The sequence below is a fragment of the Zeus faber genome (assembly GCF_960531495.2).
Source record: "Zeus faber genome assembly, chromosome: 18".
Lineage (NCBI taxonomy): Eukaryota > Metazoa > Chordata > Actinopteri > Zeiformes > Zeidae > Zeus > Zeus faber.
Window position 1 is genome coordinate 1916378 of NC_137210.1, and position 27234 is coordinate 1943611.

The following is a 27234-nucleotide window of genomic DNA, read 5'->3' on the forward strand; positions in this document are numbered from 1 at the left end:
ATAAATTGGTTGGGAGCCTTAAGAGCCTGAACTTTTTCAAAACTACTACAAGTGCGTGTCTTCTCTAATCTGACATTTTCCTGAATTCTACTCATCATATCACAGCATCATTTGCCGTTTAACATTATTATCTTATCTTTGATTTCAAAATCCATATTCCATATTCATAATGTTAACTACTCTTAAGGAGCTCACACAAGCTGCCGGTACTCGGTTCTGCCCTCTCAAGTGGACAAATCAAGTGGAGATGATTGTAAAACATATCACATTTTATTTAATCGGAGCACAATTTTTTTTCAAATTATTAGAATGCACAAGCTATGAGCTCCGCCCCCCCCGGCTTGCACCCCCCACTTCCCCATAGCTCCGCTTCAGCATTACAGTACACAGTTTATTTTCAGATAACCTTACATTAAAGAGGTTAAAGAGGTTACACTTATTGGTGTATTGGCCATCAAGATCCATGAAGATCCATACAGGAAGGATCACGACCTGCTTGTGATTTCGAAGTTTGAAAATCCAGCGCTCATTTTGATAAATTTTCGATTTTGAATCGGAATCATAACACCCGTAAAATATATATTTATATATACACACACACCATATACATATTCCACAGCTGACAGGAAGAGACTTGACAAACTGATCAAGAAGGCCAGCTCTGTCCTGGGGAGCCCCCTGGACCCAGTGCAGGTGGTGGGAGAAAGGAGGATGATGGCTAAGCTGTCATCCATGATGGAGAATGAATCCAACCCCATGCACGAGACTCTGATGGCACTGGAGAGCTACTTCAGCGATAGGCTGCTTCACCCAAAGTGTGAGAAGGAGCGCTATCGCAGGTCCTTCCTTCCTGCGGCTGTCAGACTGTATAACCAACAGCGCAGCCAGTAGACCACACACACACACACATCCACACACACACACACACACACACACACACACACACACACACACACACACACACACACACACACACACACAACTGTGGAAAATCCAAGTGCAATTTTTTATCAAAAAAATATATATTAAAAAAAAGAAATGTACATACCTGATGTGCAATTTGTCAAAATATGTGCAATATGCTAAGTACTCTGATCCTAGTTATGGTATTTTTTCTATATATTTTATATTGTTTATAGTGCTTACCCTGATACGCCCTCTATTTTTCTGCTGTCACTTTTTGCTGCTGTAACAATGTAAATTTCCCCGTTGTGGGACTAAAAAAGGGTTATCTTATCTTATCTTATCTTATATTATGTATATATATATATATGTGACCCACTGTGTACTTTAGAGTCATTTGACGGCTTTCAAGGTTTTTTTGTATGGCATCATTTGAAAGTGGAGAATCAGAGCTTCCAAACACGGTGTCACTTGTGCAAATCAAGCAATTATTTGTAAAGCTATGACTTGTTAATGACAAGGGTGTGGCAAACTGTGATTCTGAGATAATCACCTCCAAAGTTTTACCCACACCAGGTTCATTCAGCCAGCTCCCAGGATGCAAATGGTGTTGGCGGACAAACAAAGCCTCATGGCTAATTAACATACTGCTGAATGGGCCAATCACGAACAGCTCAACTTTTTTTACAATACAACTTTTTTTTTTTTTTTTAAAGGTTTTATTAAACAGTAAGAATATACATGTTTTATAAAAATGGAATTATTTTGGAGTTTAAAAGTACAGACAACACAACAAAATGTAGAGTCTATCAATATTATGAGTCTCAGAAAATCTGAAATGTGAAAATCTGTCACCAACCTCAACGGACTTCATCACGTCATCGACTTCTTCCGTTGTAACAACAACGGGTGTATTGTCGGTCTCAACAAGTGGTTCTTGAAAATATTCTGTTTCATCGTCACATTAAGTTTGAAATCCGCTGTTTGAAATTTTCTCCAAGTCCGGAGTAATATCAGATTCAGCGTCACTGTTGTTCTACGCATCGCTGTCGGAGAACTGACTATCATCGCGGAAAATAAAGTCCAGTACACGCTGCTAACACTGACTTGGATCTATCACACTGGTCAGATTAAGGTCCGAAATATGATTCAGAGCTTCCGCCACCCGCTTCGCATAATCCATAACGATACGGAGAAGAAAGTTTTCCCTGACAAGTGAGACCAAAACACTCCTGTGCTGCGCTTTAACCGTCTGTTTACGGAAGTGATGTAGGTGCGTGACACGAAGGGTTTTTCTTCTTCGCCGTTTCACAACAGTGTGTGTAAAAGTAGTACGACTTAAAGGTTGAATTCTATCAAAGCAGAACATGGAATATGGATGAATGATCTTCACCTGGACTCTCGCTTTAAAGGAAACGACCGATCGGTGTTCTTCAGCGCTGTTACTTCAAGAAAGGTTTTTTTAGATGATGGCGGCTTTTGCTGTGGTGGGACACATATATATATATATATATATATAGTGCAATATTGTAAATTCAACTACAAGGGAAATGAAGCAGAAACCCAATGGTAGATTCAAAAGAGATCTTCTGCATCAAAAACATAGAAGACAACATCATGACAGAGAATGACAGAGGAGGCAAGAGAGAAGAGTGAGATGGAGAGAAGAGTTTTCGGGGTTTGTTGGAGAATATGGGACAACTCACTTCCTGCGCCGTTAGAAACTCAAGAAGCCCCAAAGGGCACATGTCCAAGGTCGATGCACTTTGGTATTCGTTTACAGGACTATGGCGCTGTTTTCCTCAAGAGCTGGTAAGTGGCCCTGTGTGTGGCTCTGACCTTCTCGTAGTATTTGACCTCGTAGTCGAGGATGATGCCGTTGGGTCTCTCAGGCTCCAGCCAGGAAAGGGAGATGCTGTTTCGAGACGTCCTCTCCTTCCTGATTACCGTCACAGGAGACGGGGCTGGGAGAGATAAAGAGGGATGAAAAGTGAAAAGGACGTGTTAGAGAGGCGGACTGATGGAGAGAGAGAGGGAGAGAGAATTGAATTGAGAGAGTGAGAGTGAGAGAGAGACACAGATTGAGGTTCAGGGGAAGTTCGGTTTTCCAGTGCAGGGCTTTGAACATCCTGTTGATTGCCCTTGGTTCCTGTTGGCCTAATTCACTTTGTTGCCCAGTGGGCCACAGTACATTGCTGCAGGGTTAATTGCTGTTATGTACACCTAGAGGCTCTAATTACAAGAGCTGAGGAAAGCAAAAGGGACCATCCAAAGGCACCACTAGTTTAATGTTTTTTGTTTTATGGTTATTCTGCGACTACATTGAACTCAATTATGCTTTTGCAAGACTACTAAGACAAGAAAAAAAACATTTTGAAGAGAAGGCACACATTATGAGTGCTTTTAAAAGATTCGATCATAAATGAGGCGTAGCTTGTGGAGCAGTTCTGTGAGACAACTTGACGGTACCACGCACTTCCACGCCCTTATGGGCCGGCCTATTTAAGCAGCCAATCCCTCTTGCCCTACCTGCTTTGCTTCCTGCTTGATGCCTGCTTGATGCCTGCTTGCTCCCTGTGTAGCTGCACTCCCTCCACCTCCCCTGCATCCACCTATTTAGCTCTACTCTTTTATCCAGTGGGGGGATTCAAGCTCATCACTCCAATATTTCTAGCTGTTTTCTGTACACTTCACTGGGAGTGATGTGCAGTCGAGCCCAGACGCCAAACTCAAACGATGTTAAATAAATAAGGATCATTTAAATTAAATCTAAGAATTGTCTGTCAGAAATAAAGTCAGTCAGCCTTTCCATGAATAACTATTTCAGTGGTGCTACATTATAGAAACTGGGAAAGGGCAATCCCAGAAATCTGAAATACAATAACTACAACTCATATGAGTCAAGAGGAGGAGATCAACTGGCCGGGCTCCTGGGAAATATGGGAAATACATCTTCCAGCATATAAAAAGTGAAGTTATTCAAGTGATAGATCTTACATTTTTATGATGAGAAAAAAACTGGGGTAACACCTTAAGTAAATTGCTAATAATTCCTACCAATCAGTCGCTCTGTCTTTCTCCATCGTGATCAAACACAAACACTTCAATCCAAATCTGGTGGCTCCAGTAAAGGGTGCCCGCACCTATTGCTTGCTTCCTCCTTCACTCTTTTCCTCTCTTTATTATTTCCACTGTTTATTTTTTTTACTGCTCTTTAATTGCCAGGCTCCTAGCATCTGAGGCATTGGTTTCCCCGTTTTATTAGACCACAGGAAAACATGTTTGTCTTTGAAATGTCTGAGCCTTTCCTGATTGTGATTATAAGGGTTTAATAGTCTTTCAGTGGGTTTCTGCATATGTGTATGTGCGTCCGTGTGTGTGTACAGTTGTTTTGTTGTAAAAAAAAAAGTGTTGTTTTCAATGTTGTACGTTTTTTTTCTTTTTCAGCGCAGATTATTTTACCCTGGTGTTTCCACTGGAAGTAAGTCCAGTAATGAATCCAGATGGGGAGAATAAGTTTCTGGTTCCACCCCTCCACCCCTTCACCCCATCACCCCCACCACCCCTCTCAGCATACTACCATACTCCCTCCTTTGGTTCTGATAGCGGGGTGGCAGAGGCTGGGGTGTTTTACTGGCTCTGCTGTTTATGGCACCCATGATTTACAGCGTTTGGTTAGAAATCTCTCTCTCTCTCTGCCTCACTTTCCCTCTTCGCACCAATCTCTCTCTCCCTTCGTCCTCCTCTCCATCTACTGTGCTGCCACAACCCTGCACCTCAAACAACACACACTGTACTGTTTGACCACAACTTCTACTACTTCTAGCACTCTAGAGGAGGGAATGGAACCAAACTGTGTCGGGGAGATAGGGAAGGGAAGTTGAACTTTGTCGTCAATGTCACCTTGGCAAACAAAACTCAAAAGATTTCTGACATGATATAACTTTCTGTTTGGTTGCACCGTTTGGTTGTCCCAGTGAGCATCAATGAGAATTTAAGTGCAAATAGTTTTGTGAAAATTTAATCATGCATGTGACAAATAAAGATCATGAATCTTTAATTTTTGAACAGGGTAAGAACGACCACTTTTCTTTCCTCGAACACCCATTCATTCTCGGCGGAGGTTCAGATATAGTGTGCTGTATGTTAAAGAACATTTTTGTCAATCGTGGCCAAAAGTGGTTTAAGTCTACAGGGGTTAAGGTAAAATCGGTACTTGGTATAAAGTATACAAAAAAGGAGATGAGAGGAAAGGAGTAGAGCACAGGAGAAGAGGCAGAGAGAGGAGAAGAGGAATGGAGAGAAGAGGAGAGGAGAGAGCTGTCTGGCAGCACCTTGATGGAATAGCTGGTGACGCACTGCTGAGGTACACACTTAATCTAGCTTTTAATAACCATGAATGCGTGCGTGCTTGTCTGTGTGTGTGTGCGCGCATGTATATGGGTGGGACCGGGAAAGCACTGACATTCCTAATCCTCATAAACTCTCAAGGATGATGGAGAGAGTGCAGCTGCAGGCTAGGATGGATTTTTGAGGGAGAGAGCGAGATAGACCATTGAGCTGTCCAGGTGTGTCCACACGCTATGCATGCTCATGGGTCAGTGTGGAGACTTGCCTAAATATATGTAATGTGTGTGTATATGTATGTGTTTGAGTGTCTGTATGGGATGGCAGGCCTGAACTGTATCATGGCAACAGGGATGCCCATCTCCTATGATTTTGAGTAGGTAAATCATTAAACACAGTGGTCTGATCTCACACAGCCCTAACAATGCTGAGCAAGCCATCAAGCTGATCAAGCCAGTTCGTAACGTGGAGAGAGGGAGTTCCTCACTTCTAAACATTCAGCTCATTTAGGCATAGCTCACAGTGTGTAGATATTTTTTCTAATTCTGTTGCCTCTTATTTGAGGAGCATCCAGTAAGATACGAGAAGTTGGTACCTCATAGTAAAAAGTTTCTCTGAACCAAATGTGTGTACAAATGACTATTCGTGTATGCGTATCCTTTTACTTAAGCTGAACCCTAACACAGCTCAAGCGTTTCGAGCCTTTTATTGTGCTTGTAAAGTGAGCTAGCCCAAACAAACATACTCACACCAGCTTTCCTGCTTGGATCTGTTTTTTGTGGATTTCAGCTCAGCATTCAACGACATCATACCCATGCTTTCACTTAGTGTAAACAGCCTCCATAGAGATAAGACTTTTCAATAAATTGGTAAAACCTGTATATATTTGTTCAATTGGTTACTTTCAACTCTTAAAGAGTTTATTTTCTGACTTTCGATGTGGGAAGCACCTCGAAAGGTAAGCGCATCACAAGGTCAATTTTCAAACTATCTGAACCTCGGGGGTCATAACTCAAGCGGCGCTCCACCCCAGGGGTAGATTTGTCATGTTGGCTGCTGGTTATCTATCCAGAAGAAATTAATGGTTTGACCTGGTGGTGAGGCTTTTCACCACGGTTTCCCCAAATTCCTCATCTCATTGAAACAAGATGATGCACTTCTGACCATTCACTTGCAAACAGCTAGTTGCAATGGAAACTATAACTATAGTTATAGTATATGCTATAACTGGTGTAATAGCTTTCCTATGGACAATTTATCGGTGGTTTAAAGCTTCCTTAAACCAAACACAAGGAAATGATAACTGATGCGAACAAGCCCCACTATGCGCTCTTTCAACAAATTATTTTACATCCGAGAAATAACGAAAAAGCACAAGGTAGCTGAGAATGAATCAATTGGCTAAACTTTTACAGGCGTAAAGCAGGCAGATTGGTTCCTGAGCTACTTGCCACGGTTCAATAGAAGGGGCAAATAGCCTGTTTGCTCACACCCCAGGCACTGTCAAAAGGAAAACAGTTGAAAGTTGAAACACACATAGCGGTAGATTGGGTTAATAATTCCCAGTATTCTCTCAGAAGCTCCAAACGCCTGCTTCTCTTACCCCTACTCAACTCCTCGCGACAAAACACTTAAGAGAGACACAAGAGATGGTCGCAATGCGAGACCTCACCAAGACCCCCACCCAGTCTTAGCATCCGTAACCATAAAGGACGTCTTACTTTTTTTTGGTTGTAGTTTTTCATTTCTTTTTTGCGAGGAGTAAGAAATCTTATCCCAGTCATTAAACGAGAGAATCGCAGCCCAGGATCATCTTCTAAATGTCTCAGTGAGACGGTGCTAATTATGCGTATTTTATTTCGGTATTATTCATACATTGCCGCCCTTCTATGCAAATGAGCATTGTTGCAAAAAACGTCACAAACACAAAGTTCTAATAGCCACACTCATTTTAGCTTGAAAGTATTAGCGTCTTCAAAGAGTTGGTGGTAACTGCGCCTTCAGTGCTTCCCTCCATGCGATCAGACCTCCTGTGGTGGGGGGTGTCGTCCCGATTCTGCATAGCACCGGCGCTGCACCCAGTGCAAAATAACTACTGTCCGACAATTATTTCAAGTTTAATATTTATTTAAGACTAATAATTCATAAAACAGGCTAGTGTAGAGCAGTGGCGTAGTGAATGCGTAATGGAGCCTCTCCATAACACTGTGGTGGATGGGATGGCTTGAGTAGCCATACCTGATGCTCGTTGGTTGGGCTAACGAGGATCATGTTTAAAAAAACCCATCCACACACTCATTCAGGATAGGAGCCCTATGTCATGACTTGTTCCATCTGCTCCTGGCTAATGCCACCTTGCCTCATCTCGACAATAAACTGGTGTTTACAACCCCCCGTCGTCTGTGTCTCTGTGCCGGAGGTCCCTGAAAATGCCACTTGGGTGGCGTATCTGCCTCACTGGCACCTGAGCAGGGACTCTAGGGCACGGAGAAGGGACACAGAAGGGCCATCCGAAGACGCCCTGGAGCCACCAGACCAACAAGCATCAGGTGTGGCTACTCAAGCCACACCTGATGGCCTGCCATCCCCTCCACCTGTGGTGGAGGGGATGGCAGGCCATTTAGGTGAGGTGTGTTATCCCTGTTTAAACTCATAGCTTTCATTGTATGTTAGTTTTTCAGCAGACTCAATATATCCATACTGTAGATACATAGCATCTATCTATCTATCTATCTATCTGTCTATCTGTCTTTCTGTCTGTCTGTCTCCTTGTCTCCCTCTCTCTCTGACTCTCTCACTCTCCCTGTCTGTCTCTGAATTAAATGTTTCTTCTTCTTTGGGCTGCTCCCTTTGGGCTGTCACACACAGCAGCTCATCTGCCTCCAATACCTTCTGTTCTGTGCATCTTCCTCCCTTACACCAACCACCTACATGTCCTCCCTCACCACATGCATAAACCTTCTCTTTGGCCTTCCTCTTTTCCTCTTGCCTGGCAGCTCCATCCTCAGCATCCTTCTCCCAATGTAGCTCTCATCTCTCCTACACACGTGTCCAAACCATCTAAATCTGGCCTCTCTCACTTTTCCGCCAAACTGTCCAACCTGAGCTGCCCCTCTAATGTACTCATACATAATCCTGTCCATCCTTGTCACTCCCAATGAAAATCTCAACATCCTCAACTCTGCCACCTCCAGTTCAGCCACCTGCCTTTTTGTCAGTGCCACCTCCTCTAAACCGTACAACATAGCTGGTCTCACTACCGTCCTGTAGACCTTCCCCTTCACTCCTGCTGGAACCCTTCTGTCACAGATCACTCCACACGCTCTCTCTCTCTCTCTCTCTCTCTCTCTCTCTCTCTCTCTCTCTCTCTCTCTCTCTCTCTCTCTCTCTCTCTCACCTGCTTGGTTGGTGGTGATGGTGACAGCAGCGTACTGCCTAAGTGCGGGCGCCAGCGGCGACACCCCACTGAGCGCTTCGATCTCGAAGGTGTAGTTGGTGTGCGCCAGCAGGTCCGTCACTGTCACTGTGGTGTTGCGTAGGCCAGCCGCCCATGGCAGGAAGCGTACGTTGCTCCGGCACGGCTCGCAGCGGGGCTGGGGCCCCTCCCCTGCCACGGCCCCACCCGTGCCCCCGCTCGGCACCCCACCACGGCAGCGCTTGCACAGGACGGTGAAAGTGAGGTCACGCCGACCGCCAGTGTCCTCAGGCCAGCTCCAGTCCAGAATGACCGAGGTCTCATTGATGACGGAGATGACGTTCCTTGGGGCTGACGGAGGTCCTGGGAGTGAAGTGAGGGAGATGATTTACAAGGATCATGTTTATCAGTTTGTCATTATACGTTTTGCCTGTGTCTGTGTTTGTGTGTGAGTTACATTCCATCATGTCATTCCCTCGTCTCTAAAACAATAGTATAATGGAAACAATAAACACTATGCTGGAAGCATAAGGCACAATGCCCCGATGTAGTATGTCCGAGAAGCCAATGATACTTTTACTCACAAGTACAGTGGACAATAGTGAACAACATGTAGTACCATTGTACCATTCCGGACGACGCTTCTCTCTCAACAAACTATTTACATGATGTGGTGTGGGGAAGGTGTGGTTTGAGCAGCCACACCGGTCCTGGATCTAGGTAATTGGGGCCCAGGATCAGTATGGCTGTATACCTGTTGCTCGCTGATTGGTCTAACGAGCAACAAGTAAAACCCCCATCCCTACACACACACACTGGAGAGGAGCCCTTGTCATGACATGCTGTCCATCTCCTCCAGGGCTTGTTCCACCTAATTCCCTCTCCACAAAAACGTGTGTCGGCAACCTCATCGTCTGTGTCTTTGTACCATAGGGCCCTGAAAAAAACACTTGGGTGGCGTGTGGCAGGTGGAATTGCCACACATGACTAGCACATATTCATCACTACACACACACAAGCACACACACACACACACACACAGACACACACACACACACACACACACATACACACACACACACACACACACACACACACACACACACACACACACACACACACACACACACACAAACCCATCTCCGTCGAGATGTTGAGGGAGTACAGCGAAGAAGAGGGGGACTTTACATTAAAATGCGTGTCACCAGTAGTTGAATATATTCTTCATCTATAGTACACTATAGGTACTTCAAAGTCTTTTAAAATCAAGATCAAAATGCCCCTGGTTCCAGACTCCGACTCACACTTTCCAGCCTATGACGAAGACTGTATCATCCCAATAGAGCTAGAGCTAGAGGAGCTAAAGCAGTCCTTAAACCTGGAAGTAAGTCAAACCTTGGAATACCTCACCAAAAGGAATGTCATGTAGCTTTGCTTAGATCCATTGAAGGACGGGAAGGCCATTTTCTAACCCTTGTTCGACATTTGTTCCCATCATTTATAGCTCTTCATAACAAAACCTCGCTGAACACTAAACTGCTCTGTTTTTTGAAAGGGAGATTTAACTTTTTTAAGGCTGAAGCATTTACGCACAGCAAGAGGTTGCAGCAGAGTGGTTTCTCAACAAGGTTGTGCTTTGAATAGTTATAAATGATGGAAACCAATTCTTTAATAAGGCTGGATGGAAGGATGAAAATGTCTTCAAAAGGCACACAAAATGATTGATACATCCTACAATATGAATTGCATCAGTAAAAAAGCCTGTGAAATGTGAAGCTTTTATGAGCTCTGAACATGTAAGTTAGTCACAAGTTGTTCATTAAAACCACAGTAGAATTGTATGTAACCTGGCAACACGAGTGGTGACTGATCTGAAACTGTCTGATTTGATACTGGGTGGTGCCATTTGTTTGAGTATATATTAAGAAATATATCAGCCTTTTATTCCAAAAAGCTGCATTTGTGTTTTAGTAATGGCAGAACCCATGGTGGACCTAACTTCTGGATTGGCCTCCGAAAAGGGGTCAAGGTCCCCTGGGTTTAAACGCCAAATACCGACCTTGGGTACTTGCACGTGCACACAAGCACGCACATGCAAACAATCACAAAGTAAATCCCAGATGGCTGTACAGTGTAAAGATTAGCACATGGCATGAGTTATAGAATATTGTGACTACGGATCTATATGGTAATCTGCAATTTCTGTTTTTCCCCAAACTGACATAGAGCGCGATCCCCTCCCTGCAGACCTGAGTCCCACTATTAAAAGTAATCAGGGGCAGACCCTGGCCTTTAAAATTGTCTGTGTTACCTGTTTAACCACAAACTTGATGGTACACAACAGAAGGCCCGGGTCTCCTAATGTGGAAACGAGATATGGAATGTATTAAGTACCCGTGGAAAATAACTGTTGGAGTAGACTGACTGCTGCTGATGCTTTGTCCACTGGTGACTAAGAGACTGTTTTTTTAAATGAGAAGAACACGGTCCTCTCCTCCTCCCTACGGTGTCAGAGATTTATATATTATTTTTCCTTTTTTAATTTATGTCCAAAAGACAAAGTCAGATAACCTTTAGTTTGCTCCGGAGAGAGAACTCCTTGTTCTGAATATAATTAGGGTTATCTTGACATAACACATGTTATCTATCTCTTTACGTCCTTTCCATCATGTCAGCTGTGCAAACATGATGAAATTTGCCAACTCGACAAGATGTGGGTGGAGATAAATCACACTGGAGAGGGCAAAACACTGGCTTTTTTCTTTTTTTTTGTGGGATTCCATCAGTAGAAAGCAGCTGTCTCATTGTTACCGCCAACTCTTCCTCAGTTGGAAAAAATATTCAATCAATTTTTTTTTTATCCTCATTAGGAAAGGATGTATCTATAATCTGACGTTACGGAATGCACTGATTTATGGGATAAGCATTCTGAACTGCTAAAGCAGGAGGCATTTCCATCTGTGAACCATCCATAACGCAATACTTGTGGAGATTGAGAGATCGGAAAAAGCGAAGCAGGCAGGACATTCCGACCACAATAAGGAACAAACTCCATATAGCTTCCTTGTCAAATTCCTTTTGAGACTTTTTGTTCCATTGTTTAGTCTTCTAACCAACCAGACTAAACAAAGATGGCAACCAAGCGTCGTTGTGCTATTTGTTCAACTTGCTACAGTATATAGACAACCATAATGTGACATTAAAAAACAGTGGCAATTGGTGGAATTTAAATCTGGGCATGCTATTCTTCATCCACACGCACAGGCACGCACACATGCATGCACACACACACACACACACACACACATACATACCCCCCTACATACACACATGGTCACTATTAATGGCATGACAATGCACACTACTACAGTACATTGCACAACAATGCACATAACTGCCTACACATTGGTGATTTCATTGAGGATCACGGCCACAAAACTTTGACTTTGTCTTTGACTCTGACTTTTTCATGACCCTTCTGAGTGTTTCCGAAATGCTAGCTTCTGGGTTCATTTTGGTTATTTTAATAACACCAGTGTCAGGAGTTGATTATCTACTTGAGATTATGTCAGTTTTTTCTTCAAATGACGATGAAATGTTACGGAACGCAGGAATTCCACAGAAACTGGCAAATTGTCATCCATCTTGTCTTCTAACAGGTGGTTGGCTCACAGTACTAACTTTGGCTAGAATAGCTAGATAACAGTGTTGCGCATTCACTTGGTTAAAACAATTACATTCTAAAACAACTAAGATTTTTAAGCATATTTTTAAAATGTCCCAATGGTATCAAGAAATCAATATCTAAAGTGCATTGTTGGTTACTCCACGAGTACAGAGCACAACATTTAAATGCACTCTTTCTGAGTTCGAAGTTGACCTGCAGAACATCCTGAGGGCGGGTTTGATAAGTTTCTACATTGAGGTGTAATAGTGAAGTAATGTCAATTGGTATATTTTTGAGGAGCGCTTTGTGAATGAACATATACCAATGTTGATCTCATCTCGCAAAGAGAGAGGGCCGGCTAACTTTTTCATAGAGGGTACAATGATGGGTACTGTAGGAACCACCAGTAATAAATGAAAGAGCAGAGTGATATACAGGGTCTAAGAGCTTAAGGGTGGTAACAGCAGCATGTCTATATATTACATCACCTTAATCCAAGACAGAAAGTAATACAGTTTCAACAATTATTTTTTCTACTAAGTATGGGAAAGAAAATTTAACACAAGTCTGAGATCTATTAGTGCCTATTGAAGAACATTAAAAGAAAGTTGCAGATTCAAAATAGTAGGGGTGTAAGAAAAAACGTATTGCGATTCCGCTCACAAACGGGGGGCAGTGGCTCAGGAGGTAGAGCGGGTCGTCTAGTAATCGGAAGATTGCCGGTTTGATGCCTGGTTCCTCCTGGTAGCGTGCTGATGTGTCCTTGAGCAAGACACTTAACCCGGGCACTGCTACATGGCAGCCCACTGCTCCTAGATACATCAGTTACTAGGATGGGTGAAATGCATTTCATTGCCTCAGTACTTGTACTCTGTGCAATGACAACTAGTTGAATCTATATAATCTAAACAACTCACTAATCAATTATTCCAGGAAGAATCAATTCGTAACTCCAGTTTCTGGGTAACATCATCGAAGTGCAGCACTGGATCATTAAGACATGCAGCACAGGTCATAGACTGTGCAGTCGGCTCTCAGTTCAAAGCAAGAGTTTATCTGGAACAGAACAGGACAGTCCCATAACTCAGTTGTGTTTAAAAATGTTGTTTCATACATGTAGGAAACAAACGAAAAAAAAGTCCACTCCAATTCTCCGAGTTAGGGTTACGTTTTTCATTTTCCATACAAGTAAGATACTCAATAAACAAAATAAACAACATTTTTTTCTATGAGATTATTTATATATATTGCTATATGCAATATATATATAATCACTGCGCTTGATCTGCGCTTCGCCGTGCTGCTCCGTGTTCCCAGAGCGGCAAAATGCCTAGAACCGCAGCTGGAGGTCCATGTGCCTTTTCTTTCTTTTTTGAAGCACCTGCACCAAGTGTCTGTAGAGCGGGAATTGAGATCCGATCACCAGTGGTTAATCAACAGCTCTGAGCGGAGAGAGCAAGAGCCTCCACCCCCTCTCCCTCTCTCTCCTTTTCTCCACTGCAGTTTCAGAACACGATGAACTGCACTTACACCATTTCAATGCTCAGATTTTTCCTGGCAGATAGAAAATCATCTGTCATTCAAGATTCAAGATTCAAGATTCAAGATTTTTATTTGTCACATACATATACATACTTCCATACATATATGCAGTGAAATGTAATGCAACGTAATGCGGTGATAGCACACAATAAGTCCTAGGAAAAAGTACAAAAAATAAAATAAAATAAAAAGTAGAAAATTCCTTTCTAATAGACCGACTAACTGACTCCTAAAACGTAATACAGTAAGTGGAATACTTATAGAATAAGATAAAAAATATATAGAATAAAATACAATAAAAAATAAATTGAAATAAAATGGAATAGGTTGAAGGAATATGCCTATGTATATACAGATATGTGCATTTATGTGCATTTAAAGTGGCATGTGAATTAAAGTGGCATGTGAATGTGAATAGTGTAAGGTAGTGTTTGGGATAATACAGCACAGTATACAACAGTACGGCGCAGCAATACGGCATCACGAACAACCCTGAACAGTGATACAGTATGCGGTACAGTATGCTACATACAGTACAGTAGGTAGTGGAGCCTAGTGCATGGCTCAGTGAGGACCCCTGGTGAGGTCAGCGTTGACAGTTCTGATGGCTTGAGGGAAGAAACTCCGTCTCAGTCTCTCTGTTCTCGCTGCGTGACTGCGGAGGCGCTTGCCTGACCGCAGCAGCTGAAACAGTCCGTTGTTGGGGTGATGAGGATCCTTCATGATCCTACGGGCTCTGCTACTACACCTCCTGGTGTATAACTCCTGCAAGGGGGGGAGGGTAGTTCCAGTGGTACGTTCAGCTGAACGCACCACCCTCTGCAGGGCCCGCCTGTCCTGGGCAGTACAGTTCCCAAACCAGGCAGTGATGTTGCCTGTCAGGATGCTCTCCACTGCTCCAGAGTAGAAGGACTTGAGGATCCTCACCGAGACCCGGAATTTCCTCAGCTGCCTGAGGTGGTAGAGACGCTGCCTCGCCTTTCTCACCAGAGTGTCTGTATGAACAGTCCATGTTAAGTCCTCTGTGATGTGGACTCCCAGATATCTGAAGCTGCTCACCCTATCGACAGAAGTCCCATTAATCCACAAGGGCGCGTGCGTCCTCGATTGTAATCCTCGCCTAAAGTCCACAATCAGCTCCTTGGTTTTGCTGACGTTCAGGTGTAGGCTGTTGTCCTGGCACCAGAGTGACAGGTCAGCCACCTCCTCGCGGTAGGCCTTCTCATCGCAGTCGGTGATCAGGCCCACGACCACGGTGTCGTCAGCAAACTTGATGATGGTGTTGGAGCTGGACCTGGCCACACAGTCATGTGTGTACAGGGAGTACAGTAGGGGGCTGAGGACGCAGCCCTGGGGGGATCCTGTATTCAGGGTGAGGGAGCTTGACATGTACTTCCCCACCTTGACCACTTGGGGGCGGCCTGTGAGGAAGTCCAGGATCCAGGTGCACAGCGGAGCATTCAGTCCTAGCTCCAACAGCTTGACAGCCAGTCCGGTGGGGACTATGGTGTTGAAAGCTGAACTATAATCAATGAACAGCATTCTCACATAGGCCCCCTTCTGGCCATCCAGGTGCGTGAGCGTGGTGTGCAGTACCTGAGAGACCGCGTCATCCGTGGATCTGTTCTGCCGGTACGCGAACTGCAACGGGTCCAAGGTGCGGGGGAGGGAGGCGCAGATGTAATCCTTAATCAGCCTCTCGAAACACTTCATGACCACCGAGGTGAGGGCCACCGGACGGTAGTCATTCAGGCAGGTTGGAGAGGCGATCTTCGGGACAGGAACGACGGTGGACCTCTTGAAGCAGGATGGGACCACTGATTCAGCCAGGGAGATGTTGAATATTGTGGTGAACACCGGAGCTAGCTGGTTAGCACAGGTCTTCAGTACTCGTCCAGATATGCCATCTGGACCCGCAGCTTTCCTGGTGTTCACCCGCATCAAAGCCCTCCTGACCTCGTGCACGGACACTGAGAGTGCGCGCTCGTCCCCAGCGGTGTAGCTCCAATTAGCCGGTGAGCTAGCAGTGCTGCTGCCAGACTCGAACCGCGCATAAAAGGAGTTCAGTTGGTTGGCCAGGGAGGCGTCCGCACTCGTGGCTGGGGAGGAGCTGCTCTTGTAGTTAGTTATTGTTCGCAGCCCCTCCCACAAGCGTCTTGTGTCCCCCCGCTCCATCTGCAGCTCCACGGTGTCTCTGTACGTCCGTTTAGCGTCCCTCACCGCCCTCCGCAGATTGTACGACGCGGCTTTGTAATTGTCCATGTTACCAGATACAAGTCCGTCGTTGTAAGCGGCCGTGCGCGCATTCAGAGCGCAGCGGATGGATTTATCAACCCATGGTTTCTGGTTTGGAAATATCCGAACTTTCACCGTGGGAACGATTTCATCCGCGAGCGTAGCCACAAAACTCACTACAACCTCCGTAAACTCGCTGACGTCACTTGAACTCGCTTGGAACACGTCCCAGTCTACGTCAGTCAGAGCGTCCTGAAGCGCAGCCTCTGATTGGTCCGTCCACCGCTTCACTTCCCTCGTCATCACCAGATCCCGCGCGATCAGAGGCCTGTAAACAGGAAGCAGCGAGATCGCGGCGTGATCTGATTTCCCGTGATTTCTGATTTCAACTTTTTTAAGGTTGGCCCTGTTAAAGTCCCCAGTCACCACCACAGCCGCGTCGGGATGTCTGTTCTGAAATCCGCACAACACATCGTACAGAACCGACAGAGCTGCGTCGGTGTCCGCTTGCGGTGGGATATAAACGGCTGTAATGATGACCGTGCTGAATTCCCGGGGGAGATAAAATGGACGGCATAGTATGGTCAGCTGTTCCAGGTTCGGCGAGCAGGAGTGGGAGAGGAATTTGGTGTTGTTGGCGTTACACCAGCGGTTGTTTACCATTAGGCAGACGCCTCCACCTTTGGATTTCCCCGACTCTCCCGTTCTGTCGCCGCGGAACACGGAGAAGGCCTCGGCTGGACGTATGGCTTCATCCGGCACCAGTGGGGTCAGCCATGTTTCCGTCAGGCAGAGGACGCAACAGTTCCTCGTGTCTCGCTGGAATTTAATCCTCGCTCGAAGTTCATCCATCTTGTTCTCCAGGGACTGGACGTTAGCAAGAAGGATGCTTGGCAGAGGTGGGCGGTAAGGTTGCGTCCTCATTCTGACCCGAATGCCGCCTCGTTTACCTCGGTGCTTCCTCCGTGGGCCGGCTCGTGGAACAGCGACTCCATTTTTGTTGTTGTTGCGAGTGTTCCCGCGTAGGATTTCCGCCGGCCACTCTGCTCCCACGGATAAAAAGTCCCAAAGTTGTTCGTTTAGGGAAATTTTTATATCCATGAGTGCATCGCGGCCGTATGAGTTAAATGTCTATTTGCGATTGATGGAGTCGATCGCAGAAAGACAAATTAATCGTAAATCTGCCGAAGCCTAGTTGCAATGGCAAGACTAAATATTGTGGCAACACCACAAACATGCAGGTGCAACCTCAATTGCCGCAACCCAGAGTTAAGTGCACACGATAGTAAGACGCGACCGAAAACATCCAGCCAGCCAACAATCGAAGCAGCTTTGCAAAAATGGGTTGTCTCCTGGTTCAAGAGCAACCTTATTTTTGGATCCCTTACAAATTACTCTAAATAAACTAAACTCAACTTAATAGCACCTTTGCTTTCATACAAACATGCAGCCCAAAGTGCTTCATATAGAAAAATTCAAACACCTAAATTACAACAATGAAATAATAAAATGTTAAAAGTCAATACAATAAACTAAAATAAACACAACTCAAAAGTATTTGACTTGAAAATAAAGTAACTTAAAATGTTGTGTTATAGAGCAAATGCCAAAGGCAATGTCAAAAAACACAACTTTTAATCAATTAACATTTCAAAGTAATAGGCCAAGTGATTTAAAGAGTAGTCCAAAGAAACACATATTGTAATATCGTATCACAATACTTGCAGAATCGCAATACGTATCGAATCGGCACCCAAGTATCGCAATACGTATCGAATCGGCAGGTCTCTGGCAATTTACACCCATACTCAATAGGCAATTGTATGGAGTCAGCCCAACAATATAAGATAGTGTCCTCTGCGTACAGATGGACACTACAGATATTGAAAGACCGGAAAATATAATTGATATAAATTGTGAAAAGTACAGGTCCTAAAATAGAACCTTGAGGGAACCCTTTTGTTATCGATAAAAATGCAGATTGAACATTACCCGTTTTCACACACTGCTGCCTTTCAGAGAGGTAGTTTTGGAACCATCTATAAACATTAGGGTCACAGCCAATACTTAGCAGTGTGTGTAAGGGCAGGGAATGACCAACAGTATCAAAGGCTTTTGATAGGTCAATGAACAGAGCAGCACTATGCTTCTTTTTATTTACTGCTGTCACAATATCATTTAAAATAAAAGATATTGCAGGTTGGTGCTGTGGTTAGCGCTGAAACCAGATTGGTGAGGGCTCAACACAGAATACCAAGCTAGAAAAGTCTTGACTTGAGTGTTCACTATTGATTCAAGTATTTAGACAGGACAATTTAGAGATGGGACAGTTAAAATGGGGTATTTATTAAGATCACTATCTCCTCCTTTATGCAATGGAGTAACATGAGCAATTTTTCCACACTTTGGAAATTATACCCGATGAAATGGATAAATTAAAAATATATTATATACTCTGAAATCATGAAGGCAGAGAGAAAGAAATGGTCAAGACTGTCTTCTGCAGTTGCTTTCTTGGAGTCAATAGCAAAAGTGCTATAGTAACTACATTAGGAGTGAAACGATGGAGGGCAAACTGAGGGCCAGGGCTTACAGTATGTACAGAGACATCCATTTCTGGAATACTCATAGATTTACCAGATCACATGCTCCCATTTTCAAAAAGGTGACCAGCTGCAGCAAAATGTCTGTTAAAAGCTTTGCATATTTCCTTGTGATCAGATAGTACACGCTGACCAGAGTTTACATGTGTGGGCAGGGAATTGCATTTTTATTCTTAATTTAAGTATATGCAAATATATACATAATTGCCTATTCCATATACATAAGCATATTCGCTTTATCAATTTTTTTTTTTTTTTTTTTATTTAATTTATTTTATTCTATATATTTTTATTTTATTCTATAAGTATTATTCAACTTACTGTATTACGTTTTAGGAATCAGTTAGTTGGTCTATTAGAAAAAAAAAATTCCTAGGACATATTGTGTGTAATCACCGGGTGCGTTGCATTACATTTCACTGCATATATGTATGAAAGTATGTATATGTATGTGACGAATAAACCTCTTGAATCTTGAATCTTCAATACCTTCCAGAATGTATCTGGATTTAAATAACAGCTAAAGATGGTATTTCAATAATAATCAGATTGAGCTTTCCTCACTGATGATGCAAATGTATTTCTTAAATGCCTAAATGCAAGCCAATGAGAAGGGTTTCACGTTTTGTTTTTTTTAAGCTAGGACCCTTATTCTTTAATTGGAACAGGGATAATAGTTCAGAGGTGAACCAAGGACTAGACCTATCTTTAGTTCTTTGCTTTTTACACGGAGCATGTTTTGTTAACCACCTAGGTTAAGGAATTTATAAAAAATGATGTGCTTGATCAACGTCCGGAATTTCTAATATATTTGCAATGTCACTATGAAAAAGATCATGTAAGAAGGCCCGCTCATTAAAATTTCTAAAATTTCTCTTGACAACCACTCATGGTTGAACCTTCTTTAGTTGTGTATCCCTAATGCAGGCTATTGGGAAATGGTCCAGGGTCAAAGACACCAGAAGCAATGATTTCACGATGACCAGGTGCAAACAGTTCTCACAATGAGGAGGTAGGCATCGATGCCTACCCTAACCCCAACCCAAACCCTAACCCATAGTTAGCAATATGCTAAGCAACAGGCTAACTAGCGCTAGCTGAGCACTAGCCAAAAAACTGAATTCAAAATCTGAAAAACAATCATAAAATTAAAAGAAAAAAAAATCATGATATCACAGTGCAAACAATCTGAAATCCATGATTTCATGATCATGAGCCATGATTTTAGGTAATGTCAAGAAGCTATATTCTGACCATCTTCTCACTGTAACAGCCAGGGAGGGAATCGTTCACAGAACATGCACAAAATACAGTAGGAGCAACTTGGAGAGGGCTCTGGGATTGGCAGGAAAATTATCTGTCCACCGGGGGGGAGCATTGGTTCACAACGTAAGCAAACACGCGAATATGGGATAATCCTGCGTTTATTTAATTAAAAATATACATGTTTATGGAACGGAACATATGTTCTGCACATCTAATAGAATCAATATATACATCTCTAATTATAAAGAACGAATGGTTTGAAACAATGAATGAATCAGTGTTTTGTTTTATTATAGATGTATTTAATTGAATAAAACAAATGAAAACACTGTGCGTTACCACGAGTAACAGGTGTTATAATTTACATAAAATAAATGTGAAATATCACAACAAACATAATTGCAATACTTAATGTATCGCAAAACTCACCATATTGTGCGTTTTCGTACTGCAGGAACTTTTTCAGCGTTCTAAGGACTTTTTGGAGGAACCGTCCATTTTATTGTGTCCGCACTGCAGGTACTACTTCTGTAGGAAGAATCGTTGTTCTTAGAACTCTATTTAGAGCAACTTATTCAGCTTCTGCTCCAGAAGAGAGACTGAACCTTCAGTGATGGATGTGCTGGCGATGGGACAAATAATAAAATAAAAATAGTATTTTTATTGTTGATGTATTTATTTAAGTTTACAAAGTTAACTGAATGAAACAGAAAACCGTTGAGCGAGCGAGTCCGTGCTTTAAGAAAGTGGGAACAATCTTTGGAATTATATCTTGTAGATGTAATATGAGTGAAGATTCAGCAACTGGATTGATTATTTCTCAGTTAAAATTTGTTCAGAAATGAATTTTAGTCGAGGGTGAAATCGAGGGTGAAGAGGGTGAAGAAGGTGAAATCAGTGAAAGTTAAGGAGTAAATACAATACCGAATTGGTGCTGAAACCCTGTTGGATGACGTCACATCAGCGTCACCAGTACCAGTGGCAGGTTCTCGAGCAGCTCCCCCAGATCCGAGTGCCCCTCGGGGAGTCCCCACAAGCGCGAAAACACGTTGCGGCGTATGGTGAGGTCACAGATGATAAATATTCCCATTCCTATATAATATATATATATATATATATATATATATATATATATATATATATATATATATATATATATAGCATGTGTACAGTATGCCGGTTAAGCATAATGTAAATTTCTGCAGCTTTACTGTAAATTGATAAATTCATCAATACAATCATGTAATCTTCAACACTTTGTTGTCTTCAACTTATTGTGAGAGGTAAACCTAATTCTGAGAATTGGAGCGAGGTTTTTCTTGTCCTACAGTGTGCCGTGTGCGCACTTTATACGTTTTTATTACTTATTACAGCTACTTTATGGAAATACTTATTTGAAGTATATTATTAGACCCTATCGATCCCCATTGCTTTTCAGGACGACAACTAATGCACACGTGTGCACACAGTGTAATTGTACATTATGAATATTGACCATATGAGATAATTTTTATCTGTATTGTTGCATCACCCTTTATTGTTTATCACTTTTTTTTACTGTTTAACCTATTGCTTCCTACTTTCTGTTTTTCTTATAAATATTTGTATCGGAGCATCCCAGTCTACAACTTTTACACAAGGGTATAGTACTTGTCTCTATTTGCCGCAGTACACATTATTTGAGTGACTACAACGCAGACCCCAGGTAAAGCCTTCGGCCATCTCTTTGTTTGCACTTCATGGCCGATCATTGTGTCACCCACCAGGTCTGGAAGCCCCCACAACAAGCCATACATATGCAAACGCAGACCCATTGACCAAAATCTCCACACTCCAATGGAGCAATCCACCAAAAATCCTCCAAAAATGTGATAGTTCAAAAACCCTAATGTTGAAATCAAATGGCCAAAGACTCGAACCTATAAATAAGGGCACCCAAACCTTTTTCCTGAGAGGGCCACATAACTTTCCCCTTCTCTGATGGGGGCAGGGGTCAGTTTGTAACAGAAAAGTGTGACGATCGCAGGGGTGCCTAAACGTAAACATTTGTTGTTTTCCAGAAAGCCACACATAACCAAATATTAATAACCCTTTCCGGGATCTTCACAGAAAAAAAAGTCAGGAAATAAATAATAACACTATTAATGAAATAAATAACACTATTTAACAAATAAATAATAACCAAATAACCCTCTCTGGGATCTTCACAGAAAAAAGTCAGGAAATAAATAACACTATTTGTGAAATAAATAATAACCAAATAACCCTCTCTGGGTTCTTCACAGAAAAAATAAAGTCGGGAAATATATAATAACACTATTTGTGAAATAAATAATAACCAAATAACCCTCTCTGGGTTCTTCACAGAAAAAATAAAGTTGGGAAAAATATAATAACACTATTTATGAAATAAATAATAACCAAAAAACCCTCTCTGGGATCTTCACAGAAAAAAAGTCCATTGGACATTAACTTTCTGTTGTGCCGTGCACAATCTTAACAGGTAAAAGTTTAGCTTAGTTGTCAGAGCAGAATCTCTTACTCAAATGACTCATATGAGCAGTCTCTCAAAGTTTTTGTGTTCCTTCCTTATAATCATTTTGTAGGTTCCAGTAGGCTTGTAGACACCGCTGTTTGCAGCTCTCGCTCATCAACTTCCCTGTGAAAACCACAAAGCAAGCAGGCTGAGAAACCAAACTAAGTGATACAGCACCTACACAGCACAATATATTTCAACCAGTATGGTTGTGGAGATGGATTTTATCCCAGTATATTTTATTATGATTAAATTTGTTTATACTCAGAATGACTCATTCAAGTCAGAAAAGAGAGCTTACCTATGTATGTTCATCAGTGTGAACTGTGGGCCTGCATCTGGCTGGTGAGAAGTTGAATGTCAGGTTCCATTCTAGTCACAGCCAGTCTCAAACACTGATGCAGATGTTCATCTGTCAATCTTGATCTCATCTGAGTTTTCAGGTGTTTCATGTGTGAAAAGGTTTGCTCGCAGATATACGTGCTGCCAAAAAGTATAAACATCTTCATTGAGTGTTTTTTTATGTTAGGGTACGTGTCGTTTGGGAGGGCGGCATAGAAGTCAATGAGACTGTTGGGCTTGAATGCGTCTTTCAGAACATCACAGTTCTGTAATTCGGCCAACTCAAACTGACAAGAAGGCTGGGCTTCATCGATGTCGGCAAGAAACGGGTTCTGGAAAATACGGATTTTTTTTGCATTAACATGTAGTTGCCGGAATCGCACACCGAACTCCGCCTTCAGCATTTCCAGTGCTTCCACACACTTTTCAGCTGGGAACGGGACCGCTGGGTTCTCTGCAGAGAGGTTTTGGGTAGCAGGGAGATGGACGAAGTTGTGCTTTTTCACATGTTCCAAAAGCAGCGCAAGTTTTAGCTCAAATGCTTTTATGTGAGAATACATGTCGCAAACGAGTTTCCCCTGGCCTTGTAGCTGCAAGTTAAGGCTGTTCAGCATTTCTATCTCGCCGTTAAAAATGGGAGGTGCCATTTGCATTCTGGGTCGATCAGCTCTGGGACCGTTTTGTCTTTTGAATGAAGAAATGCGTTAATTTCAGGTAGCAGCTCGTAAAAATGCCTCAAAACTCTGCCCCGGCTCAACCATCAAACCTCTGTGTAGTACTGCACATCGCCGTGCGCAGACTCCAGTTCAGACAGGAATTGTTGTTATTATATTATATTATTATTATAATAAGTGTTTAAGTCCCTTTGCTCTGATGAAGTTTATGCATGACACCACAACCTTCATGACAGAATCCCACTTCAACACTTTGCAGCACAGTGCTTGCTGGTGAATTAGGCAGTGGACTTGTAGCGGGCAGTGAGACCCCGTTCTTCCATCTCCCGGTTCATGCGTCCTATTAGACCCCGAGACGCGCCCACCATACTAGAAGCCCCGTCAGTCGTGATGCTGGCAAGCTTTGACCAGTTTAGGTTCAACTCTTCCATGGTTTGGCATACTTTGCCGAAGATATCCTCCCCCGTTGTAGTCCCTTTGAGACTTTGGAGGGCTGCCAGCTCCTCGCACATCTCAAAGTTTGCGCTAGCTCCACGAATAAAAATGAGAAGCTGCGCTGTGTCTTGCACGTCCGTGCTCTCATCCAGTGCTAATGAAAAAAAGTCAAATTCTTTCGTCATCTGCTGCAGCTGGGCATATACATTACCCCTGATTTTCGCGACAGCATTCAAACATTTCTTGACAAACTCTCCACCAGTGAAAGGTTTACCGCTGCTTGCTATCAGTTGAGCAACCTGAAAGCTGGCCCGAACGGATGACTGGTTCAGCTGAGCTTGGCGTACAAATGTATTCTACTGAGCTAACAGTCCACTTTTTAGCTTTGAGAGTTTGTCTGCTCGCATTTGGCCTTGCAAGTTATCATACTTGTCTTTGTGACGGGATTCATAGTGTCGGCGCAGATTGTATGCTTTGAATACCGCAGCCGCCTCTTGACGGATGAGACAAACAGCCTTTTCTTTGGATTGAACAAAAAAATAATCGTTTGACCACTGCAGGTTAAATACCCTGCATTCTGAGTAAATTTTTCTCTTACCTAACCTTTTCGCCATTATTCCGTTCTATTTGACAGGGGCTAGTCTAGGATTCGCGTGGCCAGACTGAAAAAAAAATCATAATGCGTCTCTGGTATTGTTCAGGGGGCCGGGCCAAATGTGGAGGCGGGCAGTATCCGGCCCGCGGGCCTTAGTTTGGGGACCACTGCTATAAATCCACACATTTGGCCACTTTAAAAAGAGGCTCGTAGAATGTTAATACTCACTTTAATGTATCAAGTATTGCATTGCATACCTGTTTGGTCATCTTAGTAGTATATTGCAGTTTTTGTCTTCGAACAAAAGTTTGTGTCTATGTTACCGTTCAGTATGACACTGAATTGTTGTGGCCCCTGACTATTTAAAATGTCCACTAACAAGCTGACTTACTGTCATTATTATCCACATTTTATTTTGTCTTTCTTTTAGGTAAATACTTTTATATTACTTAAACTATACTACTTCTTTCCATTTTAGATCTTAAAACTTTGTTTAAAAATATCCGTTTAAATACTCTTTAAATTCAGTTTTTAAATACTGTTAATTTGAATCATTACTATACCCTTATTTAACATATTATGTAAAGCTGAGTTGGCTCTGAGACTAAGAATCTCATTACTGGTAATGATGCTTGCATTGTTATCAAGTATTTGACAATAAACTTTAAACTATAATTACATAGACCTAGTTTGAGTGCTTCTCATTACAAAGTTATTGAACTTTGTAATTTTAAAAATGGAAATAAAAAAACAGTTCCCATTTTGAAATTAAAAATCTGTGCAACATGTAGATTAAAATAAAGCATTAAGACCTGTTCTTATTCATATGACAAAAAAACATTTGAACTTTAAACTATGACCTCTGATCAGGGTTCAAAGGACAATATCTCAGGTAATGGGTTAGGGTTGAAAATCTGAAATCTCTGGAATGTGATTATGTTTTTTGTGAAGTTAGCAGCATCTCACCCCAATTGAATAAATGGGCATGTTTACAGTTGAAATTAAACGCACCCTGTCAGGACACATGAGAAGGAGGGGGGATTCCAGCTGAATGGCTGCCGGCGGGCATTGGATGGTAGCTCAGGAGGTAGAGCTGGTCGTCTAGTAATCTAAAGGTTGCTGGTTCGATCCCAGGCTCCTCCTGCTAGCATGCTGTAGTGTCCTTGAGCAAGACACTTAACCCCTCATTGCTCCTGATGGCTGCGTCCGTCGGTGTTTGAATAATTGTAAGTCGCTTTGGATAAAAGCGTCTGCTAAATGACTAAATGTAATGTAATGTAGAGCTGGTCGTCCAGTAATCTAAAGGAAAAGCTTGCTGGTTGCTGGTTGCTGCTGCGGTTCGATCCCAGGCTCCTCCTGCTAGCATGCTGTAGTGTCCTTGAGCAAGACACTTAACACCTAATTGCTCCTGATGGCTGCGTCCATCGGTGTTTGAATAACTGTAGGTTGCTTTGGATAAAAGCGTCTGCTAAATGTAAATGTAAATGCCGGCTGGGAAGCTGACTGGAAAACTGGTTGCAATTTGGCTGTCAACCGGCTGGAAGAGCCGTCTTCAAATGGCTCCTACTGTAAGCTGAAGACCTGGCACCATTGCTATTCACAACAAGCTTGTTTCAGAAAACTGAAACTACACTACTACTGCAATAAGTCATTGCAGTAATAAAAATATAATAATAATAATATGTTTTCACGCAGGCTCAGTAATATATTTGAGTATAATATATATGACTATTTTTGTAGCCCAGAATGTCTGGCAGGCTTGAAATTTTCCGGACTTCAGCCCAAATTGTCAAAGCTTTTCAGTCTATTCCTTAGCAGTAATACAGTAAATGACATTTGAATGTGAAGTAGTGAGGCATAATCCATTCTACAGTAACAAAAAAATGTGAAATAGAATCACAAGCAGGGAAAAAAGACAGCAGGAAAATCAAGCAAAAATTAAATCAAGCAAAAATTTTAAAGTTATGACTTGTTTATGACAAGGGTGTGGCAAACTGTGTTTCTGAGAAAATCACCTTCAAATCATCCCCACACTTCGCTTCATTCAGCCAGCTCCCAGAATGGCTACTTGTCACATGGCCACCTGACACCCTGCTGAATGGAGCAATCTCTGCATCGTTCTTGTGTTTATGTTAATGTAACGTTGAAGAGTGTCATCGACACACATCTTTTGTTTGTAAAAAAGCTTTTATTCAACAGTAACAATATACATTTTTTATTTAAGTGGAATTATTTATAAATTTAAAAGTGTGCAAAACACAACAAAATGTGGTCTATCAATAATATGAGTCTCTGTATATGAGCCTCGGTGTGCATTAAATATACACTACTCACAAAAAGTTAGGGATATTCGGCTTTCGGGTGAAATTTCACGATGAACCTATAATGCACTATAACCTTTACAGGTGAACTTAATTTGACCTTCTCATAACTTTTGAATGCACATGTCCAACTGTTCAATGTTTCAGTATTTATTGCACAACTTGCTGTTCTCTAACAAGGAGCTAAACGGCAAAATTCACAACAGGTGTTTGATCCATGAATCGACCAATACATTTCCTGGTTGAGTTAGAATTGGTATTTAAACAGTCCTCTTCATTATGCTGTTCACATTTTGACATCATGAGACCAAGACGACACCTAACAACTGATCAACATTAGCTCGCCGTTGCGA

The 27234-nt window shown here is 42.5% G+C and overlaps 1 protein-coding gene across 2 annotated transcripts in view; it reads right to left on the reverse strand.

Moving 5' to 3' along the window:
* The window catches only part of epha3 (eph receptor A3), a 126234-nt gene that overhangs the window by 36673 nt on the left and 62327 nt on the right, over nt 1-27234 (reverse strand). For both annotated transcript variants that reach the window (XM_080019184.1, XM_080019185.1), the window contains exons 5-6: nt 8648-9028; nt 2743-2867 (exon numbers count right to left, since the gene is read on the reverse strand). In XM_080019184.1, coding sequence (XP_079875310.1) covers nt 2743-2867; nt 8648-9028 — 506 coding nt within the window. The remainder of the gene's footprint in view (nt 1-2742; nt 2868-8647; nt 9029-27234) is intronic.